The 14,750-nt window shown below is 52.4% G+C and overlaps 7 protein-coding genes across 7 annotated transcripts; 1 reads left to right on the plus strand and 6 right to left on the minus strand.

Annotated features, from left to right (window-relative positions):
* Nucleotides 1-68: 68 nt before the first annotated feature.
* LTS14_003959 (uncharacterized protein) lies at nt 69-1,077 on the minus strand (the record flags this gene model as incomplete). Its single annotated transcript, XM_064836661.1, has 2 exons — nt 69-755; nt 814-1,077. 2 exons carry the CDS (start codon nt 1,075-1,077, stop codon nt 69-71), a joined length of 951 nt encoding a protein of 316 aa, XP_064696052.1.
* A 699-nt stretch (nt 1,078-1,776) lies between these two features.
* Nucleotides 1,777-2,625, minus strand: LTS14_003960 (uncharacterized protein; the record flags this gene model as incomplete). Its single annotated transcript, XM_064836662.1, has 1 exon — nt 1,777-2,625. The coding sequence occupies one exon, from the start codon at nt 2,623-2,625 to the stop codon at nt 1,777-1,779; it is 849 nt and encodes a 282-aa protein (XP_064696053.1).
* A 392-nt stretch (nt 2,626-3,017) lies between these two features.
* KIP1 (Kinesin- motor protein) lies at nt 3,018-6,590 on the minus strand (the record flags this gene model as incomplete). Its single annotated transcript, XM_064836663.1, has 1 exon — nt 3,018-6,590. One exon carries the CDS (start codon nt 6,588-6,590, stop codon nt 3,018-3,020), a length of 3,573 nt encoding a protein of 1,190 aa, XP_064696054.1.
* A 528-nt stretch (nt 6,591-7,118) lies between these two features.
* On the minus strand, nt 7,119-9,098 carry LTS14_003962 (uncharacterized protein; the record flags this gene model as incomplete). Its single annotated transcript, XM_064836664.1, has 5 exons — nt 7,119-7,775; nt 7,833-8,114; nt 8,179-8,222; nt 8,279-8,643; nt 8,698-9,098. The coding sequence occupies 5 exons, from the start codon at nt 9,096-9,098 to the stop codon at nt 7,119-7,121; spliced, it is 1,749 nt and encodes a 582-aa protein (XP_064696055.1).
* A 519-nt stretch (nt 9,099-9,617) lies between these two features.
* Nucleotides 9,618-10,369, plus strand: LTS14_003963 (uncharacterized protein; the record flags this gene model as incomplete). Its single annotated transcript, XM_064836665.1, has 2 exons — nt 9,618-9,949; nt 10,003-10,369. The coding sequence occupies 2 exons, from the start codon at nt 9,618-9,620 to the stop codon at nt 10,367-10,369; spliced, it is 699 nt and encodes a 232-aa protein (XP_064696056.1).
* A 552-nt stretch (nt 10,370-10,921) lies between these two features.
* On the minus strand, nt 10,922-11,818 carry AYR1_1 (NADPH-dependent 1-acyl dihydroxyacetone phosphate reductase; the record flags this gene model as incomplete). Its single annotated transcript, XM_064836666.1, has 2 exons — nt 10,922-10,990; nt 11,048-11,818. 2 exons carry the CDS (start codon nt 11,816-11,818, stop codon nt 10,922-10,924), a joined length of 840 nt encoding a protein of 279 aa, XP_064696057.1.
* A 701-nt stretch (nt 11,819-12,519) lies between these two features.
* On the minus strand, nt 12,520-13,542 carry GLC7 (type 1 serine/threonine-protein phosphatase catalytic subunit glc7; the record flags this gene model as incomplete). Its single annotated transcript, XM_064836667.1, has 3 exons — nt 12,520-12,852; nt 12,910-13,287; nt 13,363-13,542. The coding sequence occupies 3 exons, from the start codon at nt 13,540-13,542 to the stop codon at nt 12,520-12,522; spliced, it is 891 nt and encodes a 296-aa protein (XP_064696058.1).
* Nucleotides 13,543-14,750: the final 1,208 nt, after the last annotated feature.

Genomic DNA, 14,750 nt, shown 5'->3' on the forward strand with positions numbered 1-14,750 from the left:
CAGCCTCTCTCTATTAATATGTCCTATTAGACCGCCGTAGTCACCAAACCCCTGTCGACTTTCCTGCTCTACACTTGAGCCATGCGCATATATGTGTTCGTCCTCGAGACTGGCCGATACGGACTCTCTCTTGTTAAAAAGTACTCCTCTGCGCGGCCCTTGGCCTGTCTGCCTTCTTTCTTCATGAGCTTTCGCTGCTTTCGCCCTGGCATGTTGCACTCTTTGCCAGGCATCAGTGTACCAGGGTGTGCAATGTTAAGAAGTACCAGTGCGATGAGCATCGGTAATGAGTCCAGGGTATACTGATACGCCTCGTGTAGCGGTATGGTGGACTGCAAGCCCCTGCTGTACTCAATCAAGCGGAAGATGATGCGAAGTGTGATGAGGCCGACCACAGCGTACATGACGTACAACAATCGAAAGGCTGTCCTTCTTTGGGGCGACACCGGCTGTGATCGAAGCTGCATGTGCAGGCGTGCAGACAGTCCGAGGAAGGCGAAGATACAGAGTTGTTGGAATCCAATGCCGCCCATGTATACATGCAAGCCGAGCATGATGGTCTTTGTGTCCGTCTGAGTGGAACTGGCGATCGCTGCACCTCCAATCTGGACGAACAGGGCGAGAACGTCAAGACAGACGAAGATGAGGCCGAAATGCCATGCTCGGATGCCGTATACGGAGCCTTTGATGGTGAAGTTGTAGACCATGCGACCCATAGCCATGTACACGAAGGCATTCGCGAAGACTGGAGCGACCTGTTGGCAACTATTAGCTCGACTCGGGACATCGCCAGATATCATGGATTGGTCTTACCAGTATCAGCACGAACCACTCAGAATAGTAGCCCTCGTTGGCTGGACTCTTGATGCTCAAGATCCGTAAGACATAAGTCGCCACCTGCATTGCGGCGCTCAGGCACACGACCCAGCAGTACCATTTCCTCTGCCATATCATCTGAACGATGTGTGCGATCAGAGTCAAGCCAAACAGGATCGCAAAGAGGTAGGCTGCTGGTAGGTTTGGGCAGAATCCCCAGTTCGTGTTGTCCGCCGTGAGGGCTGCACATTGTTGTGTCATCTTGTGGTTCTTGGTGGACGTCGATGGTCGATGTGTCGGAGGTCTGGTTCTGTAGTGTGAAGGTTGTTGCGATGTGATATGTCAGAGCAACATGAGCGCGAGGAGATTGTCAATATATACATGCCCAGCCCTTTCGTCTCGTCGCCATATCACGTACTGCGCCATCAACGCATCTTTGCCAGGCAACAACATACATGGAGAGGTCAATGGCAGCTAAAGGTGTTTGGTATAGCACTCCTAGGCTCGGGTCAACCATTGCGTCTGCAGAGCCAATGCTTTGTTTCCGAGAACAATACCATGATTCGCCCGCTCGACTAATTTGTGGGTCGGCCCCATGTCAAAGTATGACTTTTCGGCCAGAGCGCGAATGCGACCCACGGCCTTGTGGCTCATAAAGGCTGATGCACTTGTGACCCGATTGATATATGAATCGAGAAGTAAGATGTGAAGATGATGTGGGTAGGGGAAGAGGGCTGTAGCAGCGCTATGGCTCGTGCTCAGCATTGTCCAAGCCTCGGATTTTGGCGAGCTTTGAGATAGGCAACCAAATTACTGCTCCCATATCGGCTTAGCACTTTATTCGTGCATGATCTATTTCTATTGCCACCATAACATGCTGTAGCATTGGACGACTCGTCTACGACGGGCTCGTAGCTCGAGCCGACGAAGACTTCTTCCATAGGTACTCCGTCAGGCATTTTAAGGCGACCCATGTTTTGCGACGAACTCGATGATGAGCGCAGCAACTTCCTCCGGCTGATCCACATGTGGGAAGTGGCCACTCCGAGAAATCACACGTTGCTCTGCGTAGGGCACCTTCTCTTGTACCAACTCAATCCACTTGCTCGACTCACCAGCCTTGAGCTGGACACGCTCGTTATCAGCGCTGATATCCGTGGATTGCAAGCTCAGTAACGGCACATCAGCCCTGCCAATCTTAGCAAGAACGTCCTCCAATCCATCTTGATCAAAGCCCATGTAAGATTTCCTTAGTCCGTCGATATATGTCTTGTCCAGCGATCCCAGATGCTGCAGGAAGTCAAGCTCGAAGTCTTCAGGCGTGTTGTCCGAAAACATAGTCTGGAAGAGCTGGATCCGTCTCAAAGATTTCTCCTGCTGTGTGAGGCTGTCCTCTGATATCTCTGATTTCGGCCTGAGCTTGAAGCTGCTTCCGTCGAGAAAGATGAGTCCTTTGATCTCCACACCATGAGTCTGTCTAGCTTGTTGCCATGCCTTCGAAATGAGTCTGCATCCCATACTGTGGCCGGCGAGGTAGACTTCCCGTAAGTTTAATTGTCGAACGGTCTCCAGTATGCTTATTGCGAAACTCGTGACATTTGCTTCTGGACAAATGTCCTTCGGACTGCCATGGCCAGGTAGGTCGACGGCAAGATATTGGAAGTCGGGTGAATGCTGCTTGAGCACATCGAACAAGTGGTGGTAGTCGGCTGCGTGGCAGCCCCAGCCATGTGTGAATACCACGCATTGCTTTGCATCGCTATTTCCGCCTCGAACGTGCTTCAGGATCGTCGACGCATTTGTCTGCATTGTCGTGGCCAGAATGGTTACGGTGTTGGCCGAGTCGAATGGCAGGTTTCTGTTGGCCGCCTGCTCGAGACGTTTGGGTCAGCTTTCTTCAGCGACCGAGGCCTTTAAAAGTGGAGCCGTTCTGTCAGGAAGGAACGACTACACGTCATGGCATCGATATTGGCTACAGACATAGCTGGCGAAGTCGTCGATTGATATCATGTCCTGTCTACCTCGTCTCCTGGAAGAGAGACGGCACAAGCTGCTGAGTAACAAAAGGGTCACGATATCGTACGCGTACACAACTGGCATATTTGTAACAATGCAAAAAGCGTTTAGTATGCAGAGCTATATAATCTTCCTGAACTCCCAACATTATCCTAACCCCTCCACCACCACCTTGTGCTTCGCACTCAATCACTCCCCCGACTCCTCAGCCTCCGCCCACCAGGTCCAACACTAGCACCAAAATTACCAGCACCAGGTACCAAATTCTCCCTCCCCTCCGCCGTCCCAGCAACAGTCATCCGCATACTCCGTTTCATGGGCAACTTGCTCCCATCGCTCTGCACGCGTTCCAACGGATTAGTGTTCTGTCTCTTCAGGGAAGGGACAGTCACCTTGCTTTCAAGACCTTCTGGGCCAAGGGCGAGAGCGAGAGCGATGGGAATTCCTGGCATAGAGGCGAGCCCTGAGAGCGCGGCATTAGAGTCTAGTTCGCGGAGCTTGGGGTCCGAACTTGCGGTTGCTGGACGGCTTGTTGGTGCTGAGGCGGGTTGTTGGTGGGTTGGGAGGTGGAGGGTCGGTGGTTTGTCGGTGAAGATTGTTGTTTTGCTTGGACTGGAGGAGGTTTTGGTTGGGCTGCTCCGTGGCATTTTGGACGGCGAGCGCTTGTTTGGCGACTTCATCGGTGACGAGGGTGCTTCAGGTATGCCTCGCATCCGGTTGAGCAAGGTCTGATGGGCTTCTGTTCGTGGCAGTGCTGTTGGGTAGGTATACTGGGTCTTGAGCGGAGTCTCGCCAGTCACAGAGTACTCGGTGATCTGAGCAGCTGAAGTCTCTGTACGCAGTAGGTCGAGCGCTTGACGCACATCGCCCTCTGATGTCAGGTCTGTGAGCGTGCTGCCGAGCTCACCAGCACGTTGTATCATGTCCGTGTCCAAAGCCTTAATACGGTCGTAGGAGGTCTCGAAATGGCGACCAACACTGCCGTAGCTCTTCTGGACTCCGCTGGCAAGACGATCCAGCGTCTGAGTGTGAGCTACATGATGCTCCACATTCTGTGCTCGCACTCTGGCAAGGATGTCGTCGAGTGCCACGAGCTGACTGTCCATCTGGACCATCTGGCCATCGACAATGCGCACGGTCTCGCCATGCACCGCTTTCGTGGTCTCCTGCAAGCGGGAAGTCTGGTCGTTTGCTTTGCTCCAATCGCCCTTCAGTTTCGCCTTGATAGCGTCACGCGATTGTGTCGAAAAGCTAATAAGTGATTGACTGTTGGTGTTCCAGGATTGCATGCCATCACCATAGGCTTGCTGTGCAACAGTGTAAGCCTCTTCCGAGGTCTTGATGCGCTTATTGGCGTTGTTGAGATGGCTTGACAAGCGCGCATCCTGTTGAGCCGCCGATACGTTGACCAGGCGTGTGATCTTTTCCAGTAGTGTTGCGCGATCCGAAGCAGCAGTGGAGCGCTCCTCCTGGACGGCCCGTTCAAGCTCGTGCTGCGATGCTTGACCGGCTTCAAGGAAGCTGGTATTCGCCAGTGAGATCTGCTGTCGAAGGCGCTCAGCTTCTGCCTGCTGCTCATTCATACGCTTGATCAACCCGTCGAATATGCTCTTGAACTCCTTTCCAAGTGACACATACGAGTCATGGAGTTGGCTGTGAAAGACATCCAGCTCCGTGGCGATCCCTGCACTGATCCGTTGCGCGGCTCCAGACAAGTCGTTCAGGCCAGCTCCAACTTTCTGCTTGATATCCTCTCGCAGTGTACTGATCTCCTCTAGCACATGGTTCATCTCATCACGAGCTGCACCAGTCTGCCCGTTCACTTCAGCCTGCGACTTCTCGAATGCTGAGGCTTGTCCACTCAAGAAAGATTGCGACGTCTGTAGCTCGCGGAGTTCATCTGCTACAAAGATCTGCATTCGGCTGGTCAGAGAGCCCATGAGGACCTCCTGTTGACCTCGCAAGCTCTCGATTCGATCCTCGACAGCAGCGGTGGCCTCTGCAACATGCGATTGGGAATCTGCCCACCTCGTCCGGTTGTCAGACTGCAGCTCCGAGCGACGCCTCAACTTCGAGTGTAGGCGATCGATGTGGTCTGTAGTGGTTCCAAGCGTACCCAAAAGACCTTGTCCAACAGCTGCAAGCTGCTCCTCGGTCTGCTCATGTGCTCTCCTCAGCCCGGTCTCCTCGGAAAGATTCTGCTTCGTGTGCGACAGCACAATCTCAGTCTTGTCCAGTACACTTTTCGTGCCATCAAGCATCATCCGAGTCTGCTCGTTGTCGCGCTTGAGGCTTTGGAAGTTCGTCGTGAGAGCAAAGAGCTCCTGCACCTTGTTGCGCAGGTTCGCCTCCATTGTCTCAATCCTGTCCTTTTGTTCTTCGGCGAGGATCCTGCGACTCTCAGATTCGGTCGTGATTTCTTCGTAGGACTCGCTGGTGAGATAAACGCCATTTCTTTGACGTGTGGCGATGAGCTCTGACTTGAGCTTCTCGATTTCTGCAGTGAACTCTCGAAGTAGCGTCTTCTTCGACACCATCTGATTGACTTGTGGCTTATTGCGAATGTTCTTCGCGCGGAAGGCGTAGTCCAGAGTGCTGATTGTCTCCTCGAGATTGCTTTTCGCCGGCGAAAGAGTCGCAATGATGCAAGTCTTCGTCTTTCCGCCGAGCGAGTCTTGCAAGAGGCGCGTAAGCTTCGACTCTCGGTATGGGATATGGCTGCTCTTGTCCACTAGTGCATTAATGACACGTCCAAGAGTGAGAAGCGACTTGTTGATCAGGCCAGCCTCAGCAGCACGCTTGTTCTCAGCTCCAGATCGCTGGATATTCTCAGAGCCAGCTAGATCCACCAAATTGAGCTTGCCAGCAGACACAAAGTCCTCGCCTGTCTCTGACGTGCGCTTTGTGTAGACAGTAACCGTGAAGACTGTGTGTGATCTCGACGACAGATCGTTGCACTTTGTAGCCGCCACCTGCCTCTTGTGACTACCTTCCCTCAACAGCTGTATGCCCTTGGCCGCACTCTTGATATGGCTCTCCTCCATACCTTGTACAAGAGTGGTAGATCGTCCAGTCTTGTTGGCTTCGTCAAAGATCTTGAGCTTGGTCGTGTCGTCCCTAGAGAGTAGATCCCGTAGTTCTTCGTTGTATAGCTCAATGAAGGAGCACTTCACGCTGTGCTCGCACTTCTCCACATCATCTTCATTCAACCTGGCGAATAAGGATTGAAGCGCTCGTGGGATTATGCCAGCTGCGTCTGGTATCGGAAGCATATCCGTGATGTCTCCAGACATGGTGTATGTCTTGCCAGTTCCAGTCTGTCCGTATGCGAAGATGGTACAATTGAAGCCGGCAAGGACTTCGTCCAGAATTGGCGCCACGACCTCGTCAAATACCATTCCTTGGTCTGCGGCAGGCGAGAAGACCTTGTCGAACTGGTATGTCTTGTTGCTAAGCGCGCTAGGACCCATCGATAGCTCGACCTTCTTGCCCTTGACGCCCTCTGTTGATACCACAACACCGCTGTTCTCGCGCACTTCGCGATCGTTGCGACCTCGACATCGCACGACAACGTTGATGTTGGTCTCTTCTGCCGCATCTTCTATATTTGCTGCCAGCTTGCGCTTCGGTGTGCGCGGTTTCGACGAGGCAATGCTGTCTGTAGGCGATGTTCTTCCATTCATGAGTGTCGGCGTCGCGGTTCGTGCTCTACTGGCGCCGGGTCGTGCCATGGGTGGGCGCATGCTGGAGGTCGACATCTTCTTCGTAAGTCCAGCTGGGCGTGCTGGTATTGGTGCTGCAATCAACTATATTATTGTGCGACTTGCTATTAGAGCGAACCTAACTTGTGCATGCAGAGCAGGGATGTCTTGCCAAAAGTGTGCGTGCGACTATTTGTTGATGGTTGCCATGGCAGCTCAAGCTTTCGTGCTAGCCGTCTTGGGCTGTGTGGCGCAAGGACGTCTCGTGTCGTAGACTGAACTTCACATCATAGGTCTATGCATACTGCGCAGCTCAGCATTACTAGCAATGTCGTGGATAAGAACGGAGATGTCGCGGCGGGTCGTGCAAGACCAACGACAGACTCTCACATCGCCTGGATTCTAGAGTACGCAATACAAGCTGGCACTGCGACTGCCACTTCCGATCAGAAGTGAGAAGACTACGTGACCGCCAAGCGACGACGTGTAGATCAGCACGCTGATGCACCTGATAGTGATAGTGAAGTGAGCACAGTACAAGGCGTGGCAAGACTAGGCCTTCACCAACGACTACCTAGCTCGTTCTTAGAAGTGGCCTTTTGACACATCATCTTGCACCATCCTAGCGTCCTTCTCATACCCGGTGCCCGAGCTCATTTGATCAGGATAACCTTCCTGCGACTCCGTAATCACGGTCCCATCAGCCGCGATCAATTCCCGATGACTGATTTCCTCCCATCGAAGACCCATCTGTCGAACTAGCCTCTGGTTCTGCGTCGGCCATACCAGGCATAGCACGTAATACGCCACAAAGGACACAAAGAAAGACAGTAGCCAGCCAATGTGTCCCAAATTCTCAGCAGCCGTGCTGACATGAGGTCCCAACGTCCCGACGAAGCCAGGAAATGGTAGAGCTATGCCGGCGATGTAGGCGATGACGGCTTGTATGTTGACGCCGAAAGTGTAGTGGTAGTGCTTATTGTCACGAGAGCCATCGTAGGCATGTGAGATGAAGACGTTACCGCGTGTGAGCAGGAAGTAGTCACAGATCATGATCGCCACGACACTGGCCATGAAGAGACCGTAGCCTGCCAAGAAGGTGGTGAAGGTGGATGCGGAAGCAAGGATCTTCCATGGGCAGATCGCATAGCCTAGGCACTCAACCAAGAATTGACCACGGGGAATTGTCAGGTAGCGAGGAAAGAGGAGTGTACAGTCGGAGCCGAATGGAATCATGTTTGCCTGTGATGAATGTCAGTACAATGTCTTCCTGTATCATCATGCTAGAGGTCTACTCACTGCAATGTTTGTGCCGAGGATACTGATTAGCCAGCAGCCTGCGCATAAGAAGATGGCAGTCCTTGCCCCAGCAGACCAATGGTGTGTCAAGATAGCATCGAGTAGATCCCATTGGTTCCAAAGTGTTAGGTCCCACTTGTTATTAATGGCTGCCGTAGACAAGATGCCAAGTGATGCTGACAGGGTCACCGCGATCGGGTTCGTCAGTAGCTGAGACCACATGGCGCCACTCCTCGTCTTCGACCATCGAGCGATATCTGGCTGGTTTGTGATCAAGGTAGCCTGCAGTGGGTCACGATTAGCATGCCTGAGAAGGCGCCTGAAATTGGAAATGATCGGTACGCACGGTGTTACCCATCCCCGCATTGATGGACCAGATGAAGAACCACCCTGGATGAAATCTGTAAGCAGAGGGTCTGGTATAAGTCTGTGGTAGCACAACTTACCCCAGCCATCAGAGCCTGAAACACTGGACGTGTCCTTGAGGTGGCCTAGACCAATGTTGCCCTTTGTCTCAACCATACAATAGATGAAGAGACCCCAGATCGCTGGGAGCATAATAATCGCCTTAGCCCAGAAGAACGGTCTAAGCTGATATGGTCGGAAGAAGGTGAATGGCATATGGATGAGCCAGAATAAGAAGAAAGCCAACATGCCGGCTGTTGTGATGCCAGCTGAAGACGAAAGGTGATTCGGTATGTTGGTGTAGTTGTGTCCGAAGACTGCTCGCAGCATGTTTGCCAGCAGTGCTGAGCCTGAGTATAGTTGTACTCCATACCAGATGATAGCCAGTGCAGCTCGGACTCCGACACTGTAGGTTGATCAGCGACGACCATATCAAGCGGAGTGTAAATTAAAGATGTACAAATAATATGCGCCATACATGCCGAATACAGATCGTCCAACCACAGGATATCCAATATGGTAGACCGAAGCACATCTCGAGTTGAAGAACATCGCAATCGACGAGATCGTTTGAGACAGGAAGATAGTCAAGATAGCCTGCCACCAGTTCAACCCGATCCCAACCATGGTTGCGCCCAACGTCCAGTTGCCGAAAGAGAGTCCCCAATAGAAGATGACATAGTTCCACCATCGCCAGGTGCGCTTCTCGGGCGGCGTTGGGTCAAGGTCTTCATTCGACCATGTACGACCTTCTTGCCTTTGACCATGCTGGTCCAGGGCTGTGTCAGGGACCTGGATCCAGTCTTTGAAAGCGTCCCAACTGCTGAAGGCGTGCTTCAAGTTCGATGTCTTCTCGGCCATCGTGGCTTTCGCATCATTGTCACCAAATCGCATGGCTGCGAGCGTGAGGCGGAAACCGAGACTTTGGCCAGATAGATCGATTGTTAGCCACGGCCAGCAGGTGGTAGGCAGAATTCCTATCTGGGTTCGGAAAAGCAGTCCTATTTAGCTCTGCCTGTAGCTGTATACTCGTCCTTCGACAAGCGACGAATAATGTGTAGTATGGACAAGACTCTTGTATAAGCAAGTTGAGGATCAAGATATCAACCTGTGAGGACCAGCCGAAGATTGTCTAGGCTGCTGTGCTTTACACTGATAACGGCAGAGACGGCAGAACAATTCAGCTGCTGTCGCGTGCGACCATCTGCATCATATGTGCAAGGTTTGCATAAGTGCGGGTTAGCGTCGGTCTTAGTTCGCGATAAGGATAAGCGCTTGCAGATCTATCGGTCAGTCCGTGCATTGGCGATACCGAGGACCATGAGCTCTCCATTTCGATGTGGTATATGACATTACACATGTTGATCAGATATTGGTAGAATGGCGTCCTACGATGCACCAAGAGCTGTCTTCCTACACTCCCAAGACAAGCTGAATGGCAGATATGGCGATGGAGCCGTACAATCAGCTCTCGAAGGCTTGCACCAAGACGGCTTGCTTGTCCTGAAAGGAGTCGTCGATATTGCTCATGTCGACCATCTCAGGCACGTCATGACTGCTGAAGGACAGGAGATCCTGCGTAGTGAGCAGCGCGCCGGTCTTTATAACCAGGGAGTCAAGTCCAATATCTTGCAGAATCCGCCCGTGGCCCAACGAGACTGCCTGTACGATGATGTGTTCTTCAACCCCTACGTCGTCCAAATAGCCAACGCGTGCGCATATTACCATCATTCTGCGACACGACTGGACACTGATTGCTTGTCAGATACTTGGGTTCCACACCCACTACGAATTTCATGACCGCCAATAACGCTTTGGCTGAAACTTCTGGTCTCCGGCAGCCTGTACATAAAGACATAACCTTCAACCACCCGACGTGTCCTTTCTACTTCATCGCTAATATCGTTCTTTCTGACTTCTCGGTTGAGAACGGGGCCACGGAGTTCTGGCTTGGTACTCATGCACATACCGTTGCCGACGACCAGGTGCCGTGCACAGTGTCGACCCGAGTTCGCGATCAAAATGTCGGCGAGCCGTCGTGTAACGTGCGCCCGGAAGTTGTCGAGGAGCGAAGGAAAGTGAGGCCACCGATACAGGCCCTCTGCAAGAAAGGCGACGTTGTCATTCGGTAGGCTAGCCCCTGGCCACTAGCATCGTTAGAGCGACCTAACGAGAGATTCAGAGATCTGCGGACGTGGCATGCAGGCATGCCTAACAGCAGCGAAACCGATCGAATCATGATAGCAATAGGCTACCAGGTATATCTACTTTCCAGATGTGCCAGATGATGGAGTTGCAAGCTGACGACCGTAGGCCCCATGGTATCCGAACCACAAACAGAGACTATACCTACCCTTGGAGCACGTCGACTTCTTCATGCGGCACGGAGGCCAACCGGTCGAGGTGCGAGCAGAGTTTCTCGGGCCCAACGAGATGGAAGGTCTGTACAAGAACTACGACTTCAGTTTCGAGCCCCATCATGTCAGCCAGCAAAGGCGACCTGCAAAGCTCTGAGCTACAGCTTCTGTTGACCACCATAAAGCATTGCGTTGTACTGTTTGTCGGAGTCTAGCCGGGTCATATTGCAGAATCGCGTTCCTCTAAGTATGATTGAGTCAGCCATCATACATCTTGTTGATGTGGCTACAAGCTTGAGGCTCGCGTTTGGGTGTTTAGTATCACCGCTAGTCCAGCTTCTTCATACTCGCTTGACTGAGCTTCCAGAGCTTGAACGTCCGTGTCATGTAGAAATCCTGCTGCACAGTCAGCTTACCACAACAACACCACTCCCTGACATGCCAAAGACTCACCAATACCTGCCGTGGCAAAAACGTCGTCAAGAACCAAACCAGCCACGCCTTACCACCCTCCCACGCCGTATCCTTGTTCGAATACAACACGTGCTTGACCACCCTCTCGGCATACTCTTCACTATGAACAGCTATGACCTGACTATACATCTGCCTCCTCTCATACTCCTCAACAATTGGCAAGTAGAACGAATCTGAAGGTAACTTCCTATCTACCCGACTAAGATCGCTCTTCACGCCTCCAGTCACTACATTAAGCACTCTCACCCCGAAAGGTGCGAGCTCGACTCGCAGAGTATCGGTATAGCTGTGCAAGGCGCCTTTGGACGCATTATAGACGGAGCCGAAGACGTACGGCATCACGGCCGCCAGTGACCCGATCTGGACGATCGTGCCTTTCGAGGCTATGAGCAGAGGTGCAAAGGCCTGGCACATGTTCATGACGGCGAAGACGTTCGTCTCGAAGACATCTCGTATCTCGTCCATCTCAGCATCCAGGGCTGGGACTGTGTAATTGCGGCCCGCGTTATTGATTAGTATATCCAGTTTTCCGTTAGTCTTTGATTCGACTGCTGCTTTGAGGTCTCGAATACTGGCACTGTCCGTCACCTCCAAGGCCAGCGTCTCGATGCCTTTTAGTTCGAGGTCCGCAATCGAGGTCGTCTTGCGGGCGGTGGCAAAGACGCGGCAGCCATTTGCTTTGAAGGCAAGAGCAAGCGAATAGCCTATGCCACTGCTTGTGCCTGTGATGAGCACTGTCTTGGGCTCCATGGTCGCTGATGGGTGTTGAGATAATTTGCTCGGGATCTTGTGTTGGATCTCTTTTCCAGCCTTCCGCCTTGATCGAGCTGTTGAGGAGGACGCTGCAGATCGCAATTCAGAAGCGTTGCTTTCGAGATCGCTTATACATGCATTATACTTCGCTGAGCTGCCCGACCTCGATGATTACTGTCATGTCATATACCGTATCAGTGCAATGGTTTACTTTGTTGACTCGTGGTTGGAGAAGGAAGTTCCGTACCCATGTGGCACGCACGAGCCAATAGCTCACAGCCAGTGACCATCATGAGCGGACAGGGATCGGAAGACAGCACAGACGAGATGAATGGATGACACGTAACAGAACTGTCAACCCATGCATCGACATCAGTACGTAACACGCGCAACTCAACCTCATGTTGCGCAAGTATGACATTCCAGCTAAACACATTGCATCAATCGTACAGCCGTCGTCCTTCCCATGCCCACTCCAAGCTGCCTGATACTACAGCCGCACGGCCTTGCGTACCGCAGCGACCCCTGACAACAAGTCGAAGCCGCGTCTTGCTCTGCAACATTCCCTCCGAGATCTCTCCTTCCTACAAAAGCGTGAAGACCTTGTAGTCCTGTGACCGTGAACTTAACGGCGAGTGAACCTGCTGTAGACATTGGTCAGCTTCCTATATCAAGACTGATCATGAGCACAGCTGCACTTACTTCTGCTTCTTCTCAGCCGGCTTGAGAATCTGGAAACTGCAGAGCAAGCTCTCGTCCACCGACATCATCGCACCAGCATTGTCGAACTCGCCGCAGTAGTTCGGTGCGGAGAAGAGTGTCACAAGCTGCCTCTTAGAGAAGAACTCGTAACCGTCCTCAACGACTTGATGCGCACGGCAAATCAAGTCCATGTCGTGCTTTTGCAAGAAGCGAGAGACGACATCCGGACCGAAGGTGAACGACACACCACGATCGTTCTCGCTCCACCCGGTGATATCCTTGTCCGGATCGGACCACAGCAGATCGCAGAGGAGACCGCAATCAGGGATCTGTAATGTTTGTCAGCCAGACATGCCAAGACAAGGCTGAAGTTTATGTGAACTTACATCTGTCGGCCTCATCACGCGCCTGATCTGCTCCATCGAGTTGAGATCCGGGCTCAACCCACCGTGCATCGTGAAGATCTTCTCGTCGATAATAGCCGCGATAGGCAGGCAGTTGAAGCAATCCGTGAATGTCTTCCATAGCTTGATGTTGTACCTCCTCTTGCACTCATCGTAGAAGCCGTAAATGCGGTTGATGGATGCGCACTCGTGGTTACCGCGGAGAACGAAGAAGTTCTCCGGATACTTGATCTTGTAGGCCAAAAGCAAGCAGATCGTCTCCAGGGACTGCTTACCACGGTCTACATAGTCGCCGAGGAAGAGATAGTTGGCCTCTGGCGGAAAGCCGCCATACTCGAACAGGCGCAGGAGGTCGTAGTACTGGCCGTGAATATCACCGCAGATCTCGACGTACGGGTCAGCTTAGCTTGCCATGTACTACCGACAAAAGCGTACCTTGATAGGAGCTTCGAGCTCGAGCAGGATAGGCTGGGAGATGAAGATCTCGCGGCTCTTAGTGCAAAGGTATCTGATCTCCGTCTCCAGCAGCTGCACCTGCTTTCCTGGTCTGCTTCCGCGCACCTCCAACAGTCTGTCTATGATAGAGTCCAAATCGACATCGTTCGTGTCCGCCATAGCCGGCGGCGGGGTGAGAATAGGCTGTGTTCGCTAGTGCTGCGCTCTCTTGGCAGACTTTGGTGTCTCGGGTATGGTAAAGCTAATATGTTCGGTCAGCTGATTGTGCTCGCTTTCATTAGTTAAAGGCTTGCTGGAAGAATGGTGCATTCTCGTCGACCGGCCGGCCGTGTCGTGCACGTGAATATCGATCTGTCATGTAAGTCTGTCTTGTACTCCGCCGCCCCGCCAGCTCCACATCCCATAGCTCCAAAGTCATCGCCCCTGTGCCCTGCAGCCTCCTTCTCATGCCAGTGAAGGGAAGTGATGACCTACCGAACGTGTGTAACGAGCACAAGGGCTCTGAAAGACCGTATGGTGCGCTTACTGGGACTTCTGTTGGGATTCGCCGCCAATGTTTGATGCGCTGTATGTGCCACCCAAGGCTGTTTGTGTATGCTCCGTGGCTCTGGGGTCACGCGACTGCCTATGCCGTGTGAAGCTCGGACGTCACGAGAGTGTGCCTTCCTCTTTCGCTCTTCGTAAGTGGCGGTGTGCTATCGCGTGGTTCGTTGCTGTTTGTTCGTCGTAGGCGCTGTGTTGTTTTTCACCGACTTGGGGGTTTTGGTGGGGCTTCTCAAAAGTTCAGCTTGGTTATTAGCAGCCTTGTTCGATACGGCTACGACAGTGATATCGTATTCAAATTTCGATGTATCGGCGTCGTCGACGGCAACCAGTTCGTGGCGTGCGTTGCGAGTTGTCGATATAACACAGCGATGTGTGAGTTGTGAGTGGTATTTGGAAAGGACTTCGCGAACCTGCTCTTTCAGATGCGCGGGTATCGGCGGGAGTGCTAAGCTAAATCTGGACTATGTGAGAACAGTTCCTAGAAGACCATTGAGTCGCCACGCGATAACGTGCTGTTGTACGGATGACGGTCTCGATCCCAATGGTGTAGCTAGAGTATAGCAGGGAAACACGCGTCTATAGGAGGGGTCTAAATCGTTGGGAGAGTTTCATGCTAGTGGTACGCAAGCTCACTACGACAGCTATTTCTGATTACCTAGCCGCTCACTGCTCACTGCTCACAGCTGGTAAATGGACTCCTGAAATGCTCATGTAGTTAGAGGACTTCATCATCTACGCGCTTGGGCCTCGAACTGGCTGGGAAGATGTCTCGATAGTTAAGGACCGAGGTCATATCTGTCTGGCAGAGAGAAGTATTTTTT

This window comes from Recurvomyces mirabilis, assembly GCF_035927965.1.
Source record: "Recurvomyces mirabilis strain CCFEE 5264 chromosome Unknown scaffold_8, whole genome shotgun sequence".
NCBI lineage: Eukaryota > Fungi > Ascomycota > Dothideomycetes > Mycosphaerellales > Teratosphaeriaceae > Recurvomyces > Recurvomyces mirabilis.